Source organism: Triticum dicoccoides, chromosome 6B (genome assembly GCF_002162155.2).
Source record: "Triticum dicoccoides isolate Atlit2015 ecotype Zavitan chromosome 6B, WEW_v2.0, whole genome shotgun sequence".
Classification (NCBI taxonomy): domain Eukaryota; kingdom Viridiplantae; phylum Streptophyta; class Magnoliopsida; order Poales; family Poaceae; genus Triticum; species Triticum dicoccoides.
This window is the reverse complement of record NC_041391.1, coordinates 585,822,656-585,843,036: the sequence shown is the minus strand read 5'-3', so window position 1 is coordinate 585,843,036 and position 20,381 is coordinate 585,822,656. Positions and strand designations below refer to the sequence as shown.

Here is a 20,381-nt window from a genome sequence, read left to right as displayed (position 1 = left end):
TTGTCCTTGCTATATCTTCACTAGTTCCATCCAAATCTCATGATCCCTAGTTTAAAAATTGGGCACATGACCCAATGCAAGTTTCTGCCTTGTCTGAAATTTTGCAAAGGAAGTGCTTGATTCCTAAATCCATTTGAGCTGAAATTTTGCAGGGTGATTAACATTGATAAATCACCTTCGGATACCAAAAATCAGCTCAATCCTTTCATGTTATCTAGCACGTAGTCAAAGAAGAAGTCTGGGTCCTTCGCCTTTATGCTCCTCATAATGCCCACTGTTGTCTCAGCATCACCCTTTGCAATGAGCTTCATTTTCTCTCTGCAGCAAAGATTGTACACGTCCCGCCTAATAAGTCCGCATTTATCGTATGAACCGTACCTACTGATGAAGTTTTCCACCATTATATGCTTCCTGATTCCAGCCCCTTGCGTAGCCAGTATCTCTGCCCTCGTGCCATCTCCAATCCGTCTGCGTGACCACAAATATGGAACCTCATCGGGTCGAGCCATCACATGGTTGTGATCATCCACGAATGACGCGATGAACCAAACTCCACGTGCCCTGTAGATTTTCACCACCATCTGCGCACCGCACTCGCATCAAGTCTCGGGTATAAGCCTGCGGGTGTGACCCTCCATGGTTATGAATTTGCTCTGCCTTCTCCCTGCCCTAGAGAAAACTAACTGCCTGAACCGTATTATTCCTGAAGCACCCTTCCCTCGTTTCACCTTATCTCTCCTGATGCTGAACCCAGGCTCTTTGGCGTGCTTGTTGTAGAATATGAATGCATCCCCTTGTGAACGAAAAGTCATAGCCATGACCTTCCAATGTGTCTCCAACATCCGCTGCTGGTATTGAACGTCCTCAATGTCCATCTCTGCTTTGTCGTCAGCACCATCAGGACCATCTGAGCCCTCCAACAAAAGTACATATGAAACTACGTCAATTTTTATCATCTATTACAAACTACCGCGTGAGGTACAAAATGTTTGAACGAACCTGGCTCAAGTTATCGGCCCACGGTTCCTCCAAATTATTTTGCTCATTCTCAACGTCTACATCTTCCTGTAAATTAAAAACACACATAAATAATTACACATAATGTACTCTGTCAATTGAAAAATGGAATTAAATAGGCTTCACTTACATTTTCGCTCTTGCCCCATGTTCGTTATTTTCAAAATCCTATGAAGGTAAGATATCATATGATGACCATGATTCGTTATCACTGTTGTCATCATATTCATTACTAGGATCATTATCGGTCCGACTGACCTCATTCGTACCATTATCATCGGCCGTAAATGAGGTTTCTTCGTCCATTTAAACACATGTTACTACCAACACTGCACATCATTGAAAAACACATTATCCCATGTTAAATTCTAAGTTCATTCAGTGGGTCATATAGATGAATAAATTACAACATTTAAGCTATGAGGATTGAAAATGATTTCTTTCTAAACCTAACCTATCGAGATAGGTGGTACAAGGGTTATATGACAAACCTTCGGCGGCGGTGTCGACGTCGCCGGTCAACGCTGATGGGGCCTTGAGGCACGGACCTTCGGCGTGATGCAAGACGGCCGCGCCGTGGAAGAAGACGAATCCACCCACGGGATTACCGGACGGATCCGCGGCGGCGGACGAGTGAGGTCACTGCCGGCGTTGGACGAGTGCGGTGGCCGACATCTGACGTCGGGACGGTTAGAGGCGCCGTGGGACGTCGGGGTGGTTAGAGGCGGCGGACACGGCGTCGATGCGGAAAAATGCGACGTCCATGACGTGGCCGGCCACTTCCCTAATCGCCGACCGCGATGTGGGACACGGCAGGGTTGGAACGGGCGGCGTGGGAGATCGGGCTGGTTAGAGGCGGCGGACGCGGCAGCGATGCGGAAAACGGCCACATCCAAGACCTAGCCGGCCACCGGCGATGGCGGCCTTCCACTCGTTAGCCGGCCGGCGACGATCCAGATCAGCAGCCGCGTGATCGCGGGGCGGCAGGCCTGATCGATCGACGTTTTTTTTCCTCTCGACGGGCAGCAGGCGGGCTCGATCGACGAGTGCCCGTGCAAGTTTTTCTTCTTCTTACATACGTGTATTCGTACGGCCGGGGGTTCGCCTATGATACGGGGTGGGTATATGTTTATGACCAGTCTACCCTTCTATGTTTTGTTTGGGGGAGGGGTGGGTGTACCGAAGCACTTCTCTACCTTTGAACTATAGTTGTACTAACAACATTTGCATGTTATCTATGGATGAATTGTACTATTTTTATAATTATCCTGAGTGTCGTGGTTTTAGAAAAAAAATTAGGACGGATATTAGGGTACATAATTGGATGACCGATTCCGTGTCCAAGTAGTGTGTCCGTTTAGAGAACGGTGCTGGAGCTGATGCCCTTACATAGCAAAGGTAAAAATGAAACTAGAATCTTTGCCTGTGATGAAGCAAAGAACTTCCTTTTCCCTCTCTTCCTCCGAACATTCATTTCTATCAGGAAGGTCATCCCAGCAGCAAGGAAGGAATTGGTTCCAATCCAAGCTCTCACACTTTCGGCTACCTTTCTTATCCACTGCAACTCAGAGCATCTATAAAGTGACTCATTCCCATTTTTGCATCTCAAGAATCAAACACAGAGCACGCACACCAACTCGTGTGTGCCGAGATGGAGAGAGGCGCGGGTGGCGGCGACAATTCGACGAGGGCCGTCGGCATGTGTGACCGACTCCTGACCTTCCTCGCCAAGAACCTGTCGATGAACAGGCCGGGGAGCATCACCGAGGGGCCAAGAGACGCTGGCGCCGGCGGCGATCACAGGAATCACGCAGAGGAGGAAGACGACGAGTTCGCTGTGAAGATCGAGAAAGCCGAGTTCGAGTTCAGCCACGAGGAAGAAGGCCACAGTAGCTTCACGGCCACCATCCTAGAAGAGACAACTGCAGATGTGAGAGCAAGTGATCAGCACAAGCAGGCCACGGCGGAAGCCGGCCATCAGGTGGAGGCGACGGAAGCGGGCGCAGCGGCTGTGCAGGAGAAGAAGCCGAGGAGGTCCGTGACGATAAAGGAGGAGGCCGGCGGAGTCAAGGACAAGGCCAAGAAGTCGCTGTCAAAGAAGAGGCAATCGTCGTCGTTGAGCGGCGGCGGCCAGCTGGTCGGGGCAGGAGGGGAGGACCCGATCCCGAAGCCGCCGCTAAGGTGGGGGCTCCGGCCGAGGATGCCGGCGGCGAACCTGAGGGTGCCGTCCAACATCAATGAGAAGTCGTCCAACTTCATTGAGGAGCGCAGGAGGGGCTTCGGTGCCGGCGGCAAGCCGGGGAAATGAGCTGACGCTCCCAGCACGGTGGATGCTTGCAAGCTGCAATGTTAATACGGTACAGTAATTCATTCGCAAAATAAAATTAAAAAAATACAGTACAGTAATTAAGTGTGTGCGTGTGTGCGTTGGTTGTATCAAGAGAATTTCATGATGAGTCAATTACACCGGTGGTGCTAGAACTTGTGGTGAACGGTCATTTTGATGCTATAGAACTTGCGGCATACATCGAACTGGTGTAAAAACTTAGCTAGGTCGTGCAAATAATTTGGATACGAAGCGGCGCTGACTAGGCTCGCCTGCATGGCGCGGGTCCCGCTGTCAGTGACTAGAAAGCAAAAAGGAGGACGTGTGGTCTGATTTTTACAAAAACACTCTTGTTTTTTTTTGGGCACATTAGAGATCCTGCTCACGTTGGAGAGTTGGCATGATTTCCGCCTCTGTGAATAGTCCGTCCCGCCTGTTAGTACAATATGAAAATTTGAAAGAAAAACTTGAACTTGCTATCATATAGGTGGGAAACAACCGGTCATAGGCACTGCACCAACAACGTCATCACGCCTATAGTTCATTAGTCCTTTGTAATGTAGTAGAACAAAGTCGCTCCTGGAGTTTCTCTTTTTTAGAAATATGTAAAGGTATGTAAATTCTAATCTCACTAATTTATTTATTCTTGCACTATAAATAATACATAAAACGGAAGAAATTCTTTAGAAAATAGTTCACATATTATTTTAAATTATGCATATATCTAAAATAATATTTATGAAATCTAAAAATGTTTTTATACCGTAAAACAATACAAACAAAGCCAATTTTGCACTGCTTTTTTTTAGAAATTGTAGCATATATATAAGTAAAATATAGTACTCCCTCCGTCCCATAATGTACGACGCTTTTTGACACTACACTAGGGTCAAAAAGCGTCTTACATTATGGGACGGAGGGAGTACTATATTATAAGTAATATACATAAAAAATAAATCACATTATAAAATATTGGCATATTAATTTAAAATTTATCCATATGATTACATTATAAATTACAGAAATATTCATGTAATAATATGCATATAGAATAAAATATGTCAAATTTATTTTATATTTTTCCGTATATTTCAGTAAATAGTTATATAAGTTTAAAAATGTTCAGAGTTTTCACAAAATATTGATTGATGAAGTATATAAAAGTGTTCATGTTTTAAGAATTTTTGTTTTTATATACTTTTAAATAATATAATGGAATGCACTTCGTGCGGCCCATTTTGCACTATTACTTTTTATAAGTTTACATAATATATGTAAATTATAATCAAATTTTATCAATTATATATATATATATCTAAAAAAATTCATTTATTAAATAAAATTTATCCATATATTCGAATTATAAATTACAAAAAGCATTCACATTAGAATTTGCATAATTAACAAAACATAAAATTGATTTTTATTTTTTATATATTTAATAAATGGTCATATATGTTTAAAATGTTCACAATTTTAATAAAATATTCATGCATATAAATTGCTCGTTTTTATAATTTAATTTATTTTGCTAATATGTATATTCTTTGTAACACATGATTATAATATAAACAGATTTTGTAAAAAAAATAACAATCCAAAATGGGTCCCACCAACTGCAGCCCACATAGGACGTGAAGGATATATACATGACGTAGGTTAACTATTGGCGGAAGCTAGCAAACCTACACGTTTCGATTCCCAGTGCTTTATTTTTTTATAATTTATGACTGGCTGACATATGGAACCCATATGGCCAACATTTTGACACGTGTCAGGGGCTATTTCATTAGGACAATAATATTCGAGTTTCTTTTTGGTAAAATAATAGGCCGCATGTCATCTGTGGTGGCTGACAGCGAGACCTGCGCCATGCAAGTGAGCCTAGTCAGTGTCGCTTCCGTATCCAAACACGATTTGCACCGTATTTGCATGAGCGAGCTAAGTTTTTACACTAATTTGATGTATGTCATAAGTTCTAACACCAAAATGACCGTTCACGACAAGTTCTAATACCACCGGTGTAATTGACTCTTTTATGATAACGTTTGAGGCATATTAGGTGTGTCATATTAGGTGGGTCATGGCTTCGCTAAGATTTCCAGGCCCAGGCGATCATGATGCGACTCCCCCGCCGCCACCTTTGCCGGACGCCGCTCCGGCCAAGTGTGGCCCCACCTCCGTGCCTCTGCCCACGCGGGGATGCCGGATCAGCAGGGGCCTCGTCCGCGTTGCAACCAGGAGTCCCCTGCCCACGTGGACTCCCAGGTCCCGTCGGTCTTGCCGTATCATACATGGAACGAGTGACCAGGAGTCCCCGGAACCACACGTCGGCAAGGGCCAGGGTTTCCTAGATCCAGCCGCAAGGAAACGTTGGACCAGGCCCACTTAAAGCCTCGTCCCGGGGCGCGCCAGAATCATAAACCACGTGAACAGGTCGATCTCGGAAGCTGAAGGAGGATTACAACTATTCATACCAGGGCGATAATAAGTATCTCGTCCACTTTGGATGTGAGGCAGACATGGTGCGTATTTTGCGGGGAGGGCCATGGCAGTACGAACACAACCCCTTGATCGTTGAGGCATATGATGGGATGAGAAAGGTATCTGAGTACATGCTGGATAAAGTCAAAATATGGGTGAGGATTCGGATGTGCCAACGAATTGGAGGACTGAGGCAATAATGAAAACTCTATGTGTGAAGCTGGGAACGTTTTTGCAGGCCGAGATTGATGAGAACAGAGGGAACCTTTTTATTAGAGAAAAGGTCTTAGCCCGATTTTATAAATAAAGCCACACGGCAGCGTCACAAGCCCGAACATAAATACGAACAGTTGGTGAAACATCGCAAATCCACCGAAAAGAAAGCCTGGACCAGGCGAACGAAGGTTTTAAGAGATACATGGCAACCTGCCATACTCGGCGCGCAGACTGGAAGGAGAAAGAAGACATAAACCAAACGGACAAATCAGCGACAATCGAGATCAGACGGCAGGATCCAGCCCGGAGATGTGGGACACCGAAGCCCGAATTTTGGCGATGAGCAAGTCCAGGGCATCCCGATCTTCATCCTTAGTCAATAATCTCCACTGCTGCAAGAGTATACATAATTTGAAAAGCACGTCAGCAGGCTTAGATGGAAAGAACAGAGGGAACTACGTACACATTTAGGTCGCAATGCCAGTGAATCAGCAACTAGAAACATCGGTGGCGATGTTCGCTACACTATAAGAGAAGCACACTAAGGTCGAGTTGGAGATTCAGTATGAAAAACTGCCCAACTTCTATTATACCTACGGATACCTTGGCCACGAGGAGAAATCATGTGGGGACAAAGTTGAAGGGGGGAGGGTGCACCAACAGGGAAATTCATTGGCAAGCTGAGATGTTCACCGCCGTGGCGATTCATGCGGCTCTATGGTATAGTTCGAGCAAGGACTAATCCAATAGCCTACCATGGTCTCGAGATCTCAGTCGAGAGCTAGACCACTTCTGGGAGAGGTCATGGGAACCTCACTGTGCATACAGTGGAAGGACGCCAGGCCTGCCGCCATCGGGCTCATGTAGATCACAAGAGTGGGAACCTAGCCATTGACGAGATGTTAGCAGATCACATGAAGAACATATCAGGAAGGGACAAAGGTGGGATGAATGAGCAGCACTCTGCATAAGACGTCCACCAACATACAACATCATTCCATCCCAAGGAGCTCGGGCATCATACCGGCTCTACGGGACCACTCCAATGAGGTGGAGATGGCCAACGCAGAGCTGCCAAACACCTCTTCGCTGGGCAAGACGAACGCGGGACATGAGGTCTTGTCACCTATGCAAGGAGACGTGGGAGAGGAGTCCATGGTGTTGTACACTAATGCGGCCACCTCGGCCGATTGTGCTCTTTCAGGTACACCAAAGATGAGAAGAATTGAGAAGCAGGAGGGGCCGCACACTTATCCAGCGGGAGAGGACCGTAATCAAGACATGGTGGAGGATACCAACACATCGGAGGCAGTCTGCCAGGGGCCGCCGAGAAACTAACGGGGCAAATGATGCCCCGTCAGAAGCAATGCATATAATAAGTTGGAACTGCCCGGAGGGGGGGGGGGCGGGAACCCCCGGATAGTTCATGATCTCGTGAGTCTTGTACATGCTTGTTCCCCTAACATTGTTTTTCTTTGTGAAACTAGATAGTCAGAAAAGAAAATGAGTAAGTATCATGCTCGTTTAGGTTTTGATGCATCAGATAGTGTTGGTCTTAGTGGAAGTCTTGCCTTGTATTGGCATGAATCTTTGTGTTTGGATGTAAAGACAATAAATGAGAGATATATTGATGCGTAAGTGATGAATGGCACGGGCGATCCACTCTGGAGGCTTAATTACTTATGTCTATGGCGAGCCCCGAAAGGAGGACCGACATCGTATGTGGTCCATCCTCCATGATCTTCACCGACAAGCCAACTTGCCATGGGCAGTGACTGGTGACTTCTACGAGGCCATGTGGGGCTTTAGACACTTTTCGGCAACACCAAGATCGGCAGGACAGATGATCGATTTCCGTGATGTGCTTGAAGTTTGGCCTGGGTGATCTTGGTTTTGCAAGGCTTCCCTATACATATGATAATCGGCGCGGGGCGGGTGAACATCAAGGTCCGCCTGGATGTGGCAAATAACTCCCAGAGGGATCTGTTTGCGCATGCAAAGGTGTAGCACTAGGTGGCTCCCAGTTTGGACCACCTTCCTATTCCGCTTCCCTCCTATGTCACCCCGACTTAGAGAGGCCGGAACGCCCCATATCCCAGCCTAGAGATCAAGTCTTCTGGAATACATCACTGCTTGGCATAGAATAAATCAGTTCTTATTACAGATACTCGAGGTACAAGGATTCTGATATAACAACGGATCACAGAGGCACGACGACACTACGCCTACCAAGGCAGCTCTATGCTAGCAGCGGAACAACTCATGGAAGTGGAATACCTTCTAGTAACGGATCGACAACGATGGTGATGAACTCCATTCTGCAGGGACTCTGGCTGGAACACATATCCTAACTCACAAACTCGGGATCCTCGACAAGCAAGCAATCATGACATGACCTGTAATCTGACATGATATGCCAGGTGAGTACTTTGAATGTACTCGCAAGCTCGCAACAACTAAAAGCAATCAGGACAAACAACAACATGGCACTTACAGGTTAATGATGAGCAAGATACAACTAGAACAATATCAGATGAGCATGATATGAACATGATTCCTGATATGAACAATGATGAAACTAGCATGGAGCATGTTTAAAATATCATGGACCAACTTACTTTGTTCAGAGGTTACCTCGTAACCACCACATGTATCGACTTACCATTATGGACATCACACAATCACCCCAGGATCAATCAAGCTTGGTATTAACAATACCATAATGATCATCACACGGCCGCAAGGAGCTCGATCTTTACCCACGGTCATCACATGACACCATAAAGATAAACCAACTTCGGTATGAACGATACCATTGTGATCCTCTCATGATCACATAAAGATCAACCAACTTCTGTCCTCATCGAACCAGTGTTGTTTATTAGTCAGGTTATTATTACTGTTGACCCATGGTGTGACCTGCTATGAACTGGGCCCATATCCACGGGCGCGACTATCGATAGATTGTACACTCTGCATAGGTTAGTACACTGTACCCACACCACGGAACCCATGGCCTCGTGGTCCCATTTGGGTGGACCAGCGGCGTTTCGACAAAACCGAGCTATTGCACGACACTCTCCGGGCCACTCCGACAAACTCCCCTTTTGGGTTAAGTCATGGGTGGCCCCGAAGTCACCGCGTGACATCATCCACCTACGTGGTCAACGACCATCATGGAAAAACAAAAACGGTCCCAAATAGGGACAATGGTACCATACAACTCGATCACACAAGACTTATGGACGCCTACATGATCAGGGTAGCGCACGCACATAAGCTTTCTTAGTTGGAGGAACCAACTAGAGGCATGAAAATAGACCAAATCAGGGGCCCCCATAAGGCAAGTGTGGCAACACTAGTGAGCTCGATTCGATGGCACTATGACTCAGCCAACAGACTTGTTCAAGTTTGATTAATGTTTAGCTAAACTCGAGTGTTGATGAGCTGAGTCATAATAATAGAATAACATGATGAACTGACAATGCAATATGAGCATGTTAACAACATGAGCATGAATAGGAAGCATAACCATTTAACATACGAATCAACAATAATAAATCATGTAGTCTACTTGATGCAAATGAGCATGGCATATGAATGGTCATGAGTATCACCAACACTTTCATAACTAACGATAATAATGCATGTGAGTATAACATTATTACTAGCATACAGAATAATTACCAGAATGAAACATGTTAAAAATAATACTAGCGACTAATCATTTAACTCACTAGAATCAAATGAACATGGTATAAAAATGAGCATGAATACACAAGCATATTAATAGGAACGAAGTATTTAAATATTCAAGTGAAAAACAATGGCTACTGCAAGGCCATCGTGCAAGTGGCTGTCGTGGCTCGCCTGGGGATGAAGGAACCATCAGGGAGAAGTGCGAGAGGCTCACGGAAAGAATCGCCGGAAAAGTTTCTCTCCCAGTAGAGCTGTTTAGGGGAAAAATGTCATTTTTAGAATGTTAGAACATCATGAAAATGGTACGAACGGAATAGGCTTGACGAATAGAGAACGTGGGATTTTGAATCACCTGAATCGGAGTTACGGTCGCGGAGAAACGGTCGTTTGTTCGTTAGGCAGAAAAAGAATAAAAGCATATTCATTTCTGTTCTAAACTACTGAAAGTCCGCTATTTAGAAGTTTCGGACGAGGGGGTGGTAAAACTGAAAGTGCATTTCCGGGAAATACGCTTTCCACAAAAGGAAAGCGCATTCCTGGCCGAAGCTGAAGTAAAATATGCCTTCTTAAGCAGAAAACATATTCTAGCAAATATGTATCCACTTAAACAGCGCGGGCCCGGGGTCAATGCTTCTGTCTGGCCGACAGGTGGGACCGAGGGGGCCACCGGCAGGTAGGGGCAGGTCGTCATCTTTCACCTCTCCTGCTTGCATTCGACCGAGAGAGCGAAGGGGCCTGGCAATGGTTGCTGGAGATCCCGGCCACCCCCCACGGCGCTGGCCCACCGGCGAGTTCGTCGGGACGATGAGCTCCCATCCAAGAAGGGTACGGCCGCCAAGGAGCTAAGGGTGGAGTAGGGTATTGCTCGCGGCGGACGGTGACCACAGGCAAGCTCGGGCACGGCGCTCCGGTCGAGTAGAAAGATGCCGTGGGGTACTGGGGAGGATTGCAGTGGCGAGGGGAGCTCGTGTGAGTGGGCTAGAGGGAGGTGTTGGGAAGCGATGCATGGAAAACAAGAAAAATTCTATGCACACACAAGATCTATCCATGGAGATGCATAGCAGCGAGAGGGAAGAATGTGTCTACGTACCCTCATAGACCGTAAGCGGAAGTGCTTAGTAACACGGTTGATGTAGTCGAACTTCTTCGTGCTCCAACCGATCAAGTACCGGACATATGACACCACCGCGTTCAGCACACATTCATTTCGGTGATGTCCTCCGCCTTCTTCATCCTGCAAGACAGCGAGGTAGTGGATGAGTTCCGGCAGCATGACGGCGTGGTGATGGTGATGGTGATGCTATCTCCTCATGGCTTCGCCTAAGCACTAAGGAAATATGACCGAGGGTGTAAATGGTGGAGGGGACTGCCGCACACGGCTAAACAATTGTCGTGGTTACGTGTGGCGCCCCCTTGATGTATACTATGCAACTTTATTCTTGTAGACACGTGTTGGGCTTCCAAGCGCAGAGTTTTGTAGGACAGTAGCAATTTTCCCTCAAGTGGATGACCTAAGGTTTATCAATCCGTGGGAGGCGTAGGATGAAGATAGTCTCTCTCAAGCAACCCTGCAATCAAATACAAGAAATCTCTTGTGTCCCCAACACACCCAATACAGTGGCAAATTGTATAGGTGCACTAATTTGGCGAAGAGATGGTATTAAAAGTGTAGTATGGATAGTAGATATTTTGTAATGCGAACAACAAAAAACAGCAAGGTAGTAAATGATAAAACGGAGCACAAATGATATTGCAATAATGTAAATGAGGCCTAGGGTGCATACTTTCACTAGTGCAATCTCTAAACAATGGTAACATAGTTCGATCATATGATTATCCCTCAAAGTGCAATAAAGAATCACTCCCGAGTTCCTATTAGCGGAGAACAAAAGATAGAAATTGTTTGTAGGGTACGAAACCACCTCAAAGCTATTCTTTCCGATCAATCTATCCTAGAGTTCGTATTAAAATAACAGCAAGCTATTCTTTTCGATCGATCTAATCAAGAGTTCGTACTAAAATAACACCATACGATGCATATCAACCAACTCTAATGTCACCGCGAGTACCCGTGAGTTAATTATACGATATGTATCAAACAATTTCAGATTCATAATACTCAATCCACACAAAGAACTACAAGGAGACCCCAAAGTTTCTATCGGAGAAAAGATAATAAAAACGTGCATCAACCCCTATGCATAGATTAGCCCAAAGTCACCACGGGAATCCACAAGTTGAGTGCCATAACATATATCAAGTGAATCAAAATAATACGCCATTGTCACCACGGGTATTCATATGCAAGACATATATCATGTGTTCTCAGATCTGAACATTCAATCTGACAAGACAAAACTTTAAAGGGTGAAGACTCAATTCATCACAACAAGTGTAGAGAGAGGAGACACATCATATGATCCATATATGTTAAAAAGCCCATGATATATCAAGATCGTGACATCTCGAGATCGTGAGAGAGAGAGAGAGAGATTAAACACATAACTACTGGTACAAACCCTCAGCCCCGAGGGTGGACTACTCCCTCCTCATCATGGTGGCCGTCGGGATGATGAAGATGGCCACAAGAGAAGATTCCCCCCTCCGGCAGGGTGCCGGAACGGGGTCCCGATTGGTTTTCAGTGGCTATAGAGGCTTGCGGTGGCGGAACTTCCAATCTAGGGTCTCCTTGAGGGTTTTCGGATATTTGGGAATTTATTGGGCGAAGAAGGGGTACGGGAGGCCATCAAGGTGGACACAACCCACCAGGGTGCGCCTGGGGGCCCAGGCACACCCTGGTCGGTTGTGCCCCCCTCAGGGCACCCCCAGGTGCTGCTCTGGCCTAATGGTTCTCTTCTGGTCCATAAAAAATCCACAAAAAGTTTCGTGGTGTTTGGAGAACTTTTATTTCTACACAAAAATCAACACCAAGGTAGTTCTGTTGAAAATAGCGTCAGTCCGTGTTAGTTCCACGCAAATCATACCAAAACCATATAAAATTATTGTAAACAAGGCATGAATACTTCATAAATTATAGATATGTTTGAGACGTATCACCCTCCCACATATATATAGGTGGAGGGAGACGGGAGAGTCCAAGGGGCGCCCCAAGTAGGGTCGAATCCTACTTGGGGACTTCCCCAAACCGTGCCCCCCTTTCCATATATGAGTGCGGGAGGAAGGCAGGGGGAGGAGGCGCCCCCCCCCCCATTTCTTTCCCTCATGCATGAGGAGGGAAAGGAAGGAGGGGCTACCCCTCCCCTTTCCTTCCCCTAGGGCTGGCCTGCCAAGGAGAGGGGCGCACCAGCCCCCTAGTGGGCTGGTCTGTCCTCTCCTTTGGCCCATTAGGCCCATACACTTATCAGGGTTGTCCGGAACCCCTTCCGATGATCCTATGACTACCTGGTACCTCCAGAAACTCTTCTGGTGTCCAAATATCGTTGTCCTATATATCGATCTTTACCTCCGGACCATTTCGGAGATCCTCTTCATGTCTGTGATCTCATCTGGGACTCTGAACAACATTTGTTCACCAAATCATATAACTCATAAAACACTATATCATCAATGAACGTTAAGCGTGCGGACCCTACGGGTTCGAGAAGTATGTAGACATGACCGAGACACCTCTCCGGTTAATAACCAATAGCAGAACTTGGATGTCCATATTGGTTCCTACATATTCTATGAAGATCTTTATCGGTCGAACCTTATGACAACATACGTAATTCCCTTTGTCTGTTGGTATGTTACTCGCCCAAGATTCGGTCAACGGTATCTACATACCTAGTTCAATCTCGTCGCCGGCAAGTCTCTTTACTCGTTCCTTAATACATCATATCATAACTAACTCTTTAGCCATTTTGCTTGCAAACTTCTTGTGATGTGTATTACCAATGTAAAGGCATATTTATCCCCAAGGTGTTTTGGTGATTGATGACAATGCTTTTGCGGACTAATCGTGTGCGTTGAGTTTTTTTAGAGATTCATCCTTTGGCACGAGACGATTACCTCCCCCCGGTGATTTATGCAAGACGGTGTAGCTCCTTCGTTTCTCTGTTGGTGGACTAGTTTCATAGGAGTCACCGTACTATCAAGAGGGGATCCGCTTTGGTAAGGCTAGGGTGGAATCAACACGTACACATCCTTATCACACCCGATGTTCCTTTCCGCTTCACTGGAGCTACCTTTCCTCTCCTTGCCTGCCTTGACCTATCCCAGTGGTAGTACCGCGGTCCTCAGCGGTAGTACCGCCGAAGCACGTCAAGCGGTAGTACCGCTCCCCGAGCGGTAGTACCGCTTGCTGTCTTCGGTCGTAGTACCGCGGTGGTTCCGGGCTACTACCGCCTCGACTCGAGACCTCTGTTTTTTGTGTCGGGTTTTACGGTACTAGTAGCGGCAGTAGTGGCGGTAGTACCGCTCCAAGCGATAGTACCGCCCATACTTCCGCGGTAGTACCGCTCTGGGCCCAGGACCCTGCAACCCTCGTGAGCGCGGCAGTACCGCTGGGAGGGAACGGTAGTACCGCTTGTCAGTGGTAGTACCGCCCTGCCCAAGCGGTAGTACCGCTCTGTGCGTGGCTGTTTGGAGGGGGGGGTAATGGTTGGATTGTTTCCCCCACTATATAAAGGTGTCTTCTTCCCCAAAGTTGGCCTACCTCTTCCCCCAAAAGCTCCATTGTTGCTCCAAGCTCCATTTTCGCACGATCTCTCTCCCTAGCCAATCAAACTTGTTGATTTGCTCGGGATTGGTTGAGAAGGCCCCGATCTACACTTCCACCAAGAGAAATTTGATTCCCCCCACGAATCCCTAGCGGATCTTGTTACTCTTGGGTGTTTGAGAACCCTAGACGGTTGAGGTCACCTCGGAGCCATAGTCCATTGTGGTGAAGCTTCGTGATGTCATTGGGAGCCTCCAATTAAGTTGTGGAGATTGACCCAACCTTGTTTGTAAAGGTTCGGTCGCCGCCTTTAAGGGCACCAATAGTGGAATCACGACATCTCTCATTGTGTGAGGGCGTGAGGAGAATACGGTGGCCCTAGTGCCTTCTTGGGGAGCGTTGTGCCTCCACACCGCTCTAACAGAGACGTACTTCCCCTTAAAAGGAAGGAACTTCGGTAACACATCCTCATCTCCACCGGCTCCACTCTTGGTTATTTCGTGCCTTTAATTTTGCAAGCTTAGTTGTGTTGTATCCCTTGCTTGCTTATGTGCTAGTTGTTATTGCATCATATAGGTTGCTCACATAGTTGAATATCTAGACAACCTTTTTGTTGAAAAGTTTAATTTGGTAAAGAAAAGCTTAAAAATTGTTAGTTGCCTATTCACCCCCCCCCCTCTAGTCAACTATATCGATCCTTTCAATTGGTAGCAGAGCCTCGTCTCTTTATTAAGGACTTTGTCGTCCGAAGAGTATGGTTGACACCACAGACGGTGTGGAGCAGCACTCCGGTGTGAATCCTATCTCGTCTACACCCGATGGGGGAACCTCGGTCTCTCGTGAGGAATTCAATGTGGCTCTAGGCACATTGAAAAACTCCATGACGACCAAGGTTGAAAGCATGTTTACTAAATTTCTAGAAGGACTTAAACTGTCTACCTCACCGATGAAAGTGGGTGATCCCACTAACAAGGTGACGGATGCTACCTCCGAAAAGGGGGAAGCTAACAGTGAAAAGGGTCCTTCTACTAGTGGTAGAAATGGCACCGGCATCTTTGCCCATGTGGAACCTCCAACTTATGGTGGACCGATTCCCTCTACTCATTTAAATCATGCCGGTCCTCCTCCTAAGATTGTGAAAAATGAGGATTTTGATTCTTGGGTGTACCGCTTCAAGCGTCATTTAAAGCATGTGAATACTAATCTTTGGAGAATCATTGAAGAAGGTTTCTATCCACATGACCCAAGCAACTTCACCCCTCGAGAAGTCGTGGATAATCAATTCAATGAGAATGCTCTCTTCATCATCCAAGAGGCAATTCTCCCCGAAGATCTCCCTCATCTTCGACCCTATGCCATGGCCAAAGACGCGTGGCATTGCGTTGTGTCTCTCAATCGGGGAAGTGCGAGCATTCAACGCTCCAACTATGAAGTGGTGCAAGATGAAGCCGATGAGTTTGCTATGAAGGAAGATGAAGAACCTCGTGAGCTCTTTCGGAGAGTAACCAAACTTGCGGTCTCGCTCCGAGATCATGGGAGCAAGGACACGGATGAAAATTGGATCAAACGCAAGTTCCTCAAGGCCATGATGCCCTACAACAAGGCCATGTCCTCCGTCATTCGTCAAAGACCGGACTTCCACTCCATGACCTCAAGTGAAGTGTTGGATGAGTTCGTTGCTATGAGCATCTTGGACAAGACCGCCGATAACACGGTGCTCCGGTCTCAAAGGGCAAAGAAGCCAAACCTTGCCTTGAAGGCCAAGGTTATTGTGGAAGAATAGGAAGAAGAGGAAGATGAGGAGAACAACCCCGAAGATACAAAATATGATTATCACGAGCACATGGCTCTCGCTTCAAGGCAATTTTGGAGCAAGAAGAACTCAAGACCCAATTTCAACAAGAACAACTCAAGTGGCTTCAAGAGCAAGCAACGAGTTAGAACTTGTTTCAACTGTGGCAATGTGAGCCATTTCGTTGCGGATTGTCCGTATGAGAAGCGGGAAGACAATGGTGGCAAGTTCATCTGGAGAGACAAAGCCAAGTCTTTCCCCAACAAGAACAAATTCACCAAGAAGACTCCTACTCAAGGATTGGTGGTTCAAGAGGAATACCGTGAGGATGACGATGATGATGAAGATAGTGAAGCAATGGCCATGGCATCCGTTGCCATTGCCACAACTCCCCGGGTATCACTCTTCGATTCACCCAACGAGAACATCGCCGCCAAGTGCCTCATGGCTAAAGCCACCAACAAGGTAACCCCCAAAATCAAAACCACCATTATTCCTAATCCTTCTTTGATGGTCAGCATTGATGATGGTAAGGGGTCTAATGAGGAAGTAAATGAATTTGAGTCCTTTATGAGTAAGCTCAAGGGCAAATCCAAGAAGCACTTTGTTGCTCTCTTGGAACAACTTGGTGAAGCCAATGACATGATCGAGGCTCACGAAGAAACCATCTCTAAGATGGAAGGTCATAGTCGTGACTATGCCGATGAGATATCGGATCTCTCTAATGCTCTTGAGGAAGAGCGTGGGCATCGTTTGGCTCTTGAGGAGTCACAAAACGATGACCATGCCAAGTTAAAGAAAGATCTTGATCATGCTCTTGTTATGTCTCGTGTGCTATCTTCCGAGAAGACTAAACTTGGGGTTGATCATGCTAGACTCAAGGAGGAGTTTGATGTGCTTGACAAGGCCCACAAGGTCTTGAAGGGTGCTCATGCTAACCTCAAGGAGTCTCATGCTCAACTCCAAGTTAAGCTAACTAAGGAAAAGGCCACCTTTCCTCACATGATCTTAATTGATAACGCAAATGCTACTAACCCGTGTTGTGAGCATGTGCATCTTGTGGAGGAGAATGCCAAGTTGAAGGAACAACTCGAGAGAGGCCTTGTGTCATGCATACAAGGTGACAAGAACCTAAATGAACTTTTGAGCAATCAAAAGGAAGTTGTGGCCAAGGAGGGAGTTGGGTTCTCCCCCAAGTCCAAGAATAAGAGGAAGAACAAGAAGAAAAATGACAAGACCAAACGACCTCCCCCGCTTAAGCAAACTTTTGTGAAGGAGGGAGAGGGTGCTCCTAAGGAGAATAAGAACAATGCGAAGAGTGGTGATGCCAAAAGGGGAAAAGCCATCTCTTCCAACAAAGTCGGTGACTTTAACCCTTCTTATGTGTTGTGCCGTGCTAGTGATGGGCATGTTTATGCTAAATTTGTTGGTTCTTCTTATGAGTACATTGAATGGTATATTTGGGTTCCTAAGACCCTTGTTACTAACATCAAAGGACCAATTACTAAATGGGTACCTAAAACCAAGCATTGATCTCTTGTAGGTGTTTGCTTCCGGTGGGGGATCATGGTTGCTCGATAGTGGAGCAACAAATCATATGACTGGGAGCAAGGACTTGGTGGTGGATGTGCAAAAGATCCCATCTATGCCCACCAATGTCGAGTGGGGTGATGCCTCACATTCTAAGGTATTGGGTCTTGGCAAGGTTGTCATTTCTCATGATCTAACGATCGAGAAAGTCATGCTTGTTGAGTCCCTTGCGTACAACTTACTTTCGGTTCGTCAACTTGCACTCATGGGCTTTGCCACCTTCTTTGATGTTGATACAGTGGCCCTCTTGTGGAGAAAGACTCTTAAAGTAGCATTTGTTGGGCATGTCGAGAACAGTCTCTATGTGATTAACTTCTCGGAGCAACCCACTAAGACCGCGACATGCCTAATGGCTAAAGTTGATGTGGGGTGGCTTTGGCATCGCCATTTAGCCCATGTCAATATGAGATCTTTGCAAAGTCTTCTCAAGGGGGACCATGTCAGTGGACTAACAAATGTTAGTTTTGCCAAAGATCGTGCTTGCAGTGCTTGTATTGAAGGAAAGCTTCATGAGACGGCTCACCCTCCCACGACTATCATCTACTCGAAGAGACCCTTGGAGCTCCTTCACATGGACCTCTTTGGGCCTCCATCCTTTGATAGTCTTGGGGGAAGAAAGTATTGCTTGGTGATTGTGGATGATTATTCAAGATACACGTGGGTATATTTCTTCAAGAGGAAGAGTGAAACTCAACAAACCGTCATCGACTTTGCAAATGAAGCTCAACGACAACATGATGCAAAGATCTTGACAATTAGAAGTGACAACGGCACCGAGTTCAAGAACTACACCTTGGATGAGTTCCTTAGTGATGAGGGGATGAAGCATCAATATTCCTCTTCATACACCCCTCAACAAAATGGTGTTGCGGAGAGGAAGAACCAGACGTTGATGGATGCGGCAAGGACCATGATGGCGGAGTACAAGTCTCCATACAACTTTTGGGCCGAAGCCATCAACACCGCGTGTCATGCATCAAATCGGCTCTATCTCCACAAAGGCTTGAACAAGACTCCTTATGAAATTCTTACCGGTAACAAACCCAATCTCAAGTACTTCCGGGTGTTCGGGTGTAAGTGTTTCATTCTCAAGAAAGGTGTTTGTTTGTCTAAATTTCAGGCTAGAGCTTATGAGGGCATATTTTTTGGTTATGCTACAAACTCTCATGCTTACCGTGTTCTCAACAAGTCCACCGGACTCATTGAGGAGACGTGTAACGTGGAGTTTGACGAAACTAACGGCTCCCAAGTGGAGCAAAGTGGTACTTGTGATGTAGGTGATGAAATTACTCCCCAAGCCATAAGAAGAATGGGTATTGGTCATATTCTACGCATTGAGGAACCCCTTGTGGCCGAAGGAGAAGGACAATGCTCCACTCAAGTGGAGCCATCACCTCCCCAAGACCCACATGCTTCCGAAGAACAAAGTGAAGGCCCTCAACCTCATGAACAAGACAAAGGGCAAGATCAACCTCAAGATGGTGGTAAACCACCAAATGATGCCCAAGGTCAAGTTCTCCCCCTCGAGCAAGTTCACGATCAAGAGCAAGCTCAAGATCTCGAACAAGCTCATGACGGCGCTCAAGATAATCAAGTTGATCCTCCTCCTTCCACATCCGAGGAGGAATTAGAGCGTCGTGCCGCGAAAATTGCTTCCAAGCTCACCACCAAAGGCCATCTCATGGAGAATGTGGTTGGAAGCCTAAGAAAGGGGGTAAGCACTCGTAGACAATTAGCAAACTATTGTGAACATCACGCGTTTGTCTCTTGTGTTGAACCCCAAAAGGTCTTTGAGGCGCTCGAAGATTCGGATGGCTCAATGCCATGCATGAAGAACTCAACAACTTCGAGTACAACAAGGTGTGGAGATTGGTGCTACAGCCGTCGGGGAACCATAACGTCATTGGAACCAAGTGGATTTTCAAGAACAAGCAAGGCGCTCATGTGAACATCATTCACAACAAGGCAAGATTGGTAGCACAAGGCTACTCCCAAGTCGAGGGTATCGACTACGGTGAAACCTTTGCTCCCGTTGCTCGCCTTGAAACCATTTGTTTGTTGATTGCTTATGCTTCCCATCACAACTTTAAGATATAGCAAATGGATGTGAAAAGTGCTTTTCTTAATGGTCCTATTAATGAGTTGGTTTATGTCAAGCAACCCCCCGGGTTCGAGGATCCTTACTTCCCGGATCATGTGTATCAACTCGATAAGGCACTCTATGGACTTAAACAAGCCCCACGTGCGTGGTTGTGACGCCTGGATATTTAAGCTACAGTAAACCTCTATTAATGATGCCACGTCACCACGGTTACTGTTGCTAATCTCGGGTTGATTCGAAACCATTTCAAAATTCAAATTTAAATTAGTGTCAACAATAAAAGTTTTCAAAAGTTGAAACAAAAATGTTCGGTGGGTGCCGAATATTACAAGGGTAATTATAATAAAGCAAACACATTTTTATAAAATGCCTAAATGATTTTAAAAAAAAGAAAGAAAAGAAAAAGATAAAGGCCGAAAACAAAATAGAAAGAAAAGGGAAACCCCCAAACCCCCCGGACCAACCGGCCCAACCAACCGGCCCAACTGGGCCAACC

The 20,381-nt window shown here is 46.1% G+C and overlaps 1 protein-coding gene across 1 annotated transcript; it reads left to right on the top strand.

The window, feature by feature from the left end:
• The first annotated feature begins 2,614 nt into the window (after positions 1-2,614).
• On the top strand, positions 2,615-3,515 carry LOC119324068. The gene has a single exon (XM_037597804.1). It carries the CDS (start codon positions 2,669-2,671, stop codon positions 3,323-3,325), a length of 657 nt encoding a protein of 218 aa, XP_037453701.1. The 5' UTR covers positions 2,615-2,668; the 3' UTR covers positions 3,326-3,515.
• The last annotated feature ends 16,866 nt before the right edge of the window (positions 3,516-20,381 follow it).

Excerpts from the sequence above, each read along its gene's own strand:
- LOC119324068 (XM_037597804.1), top strand. The coding sequence starts at position 2,669 with ATGGAGAGAGGCGCGGGTGGCGGCGACAATTCGACGAGGGCCGTCGGC.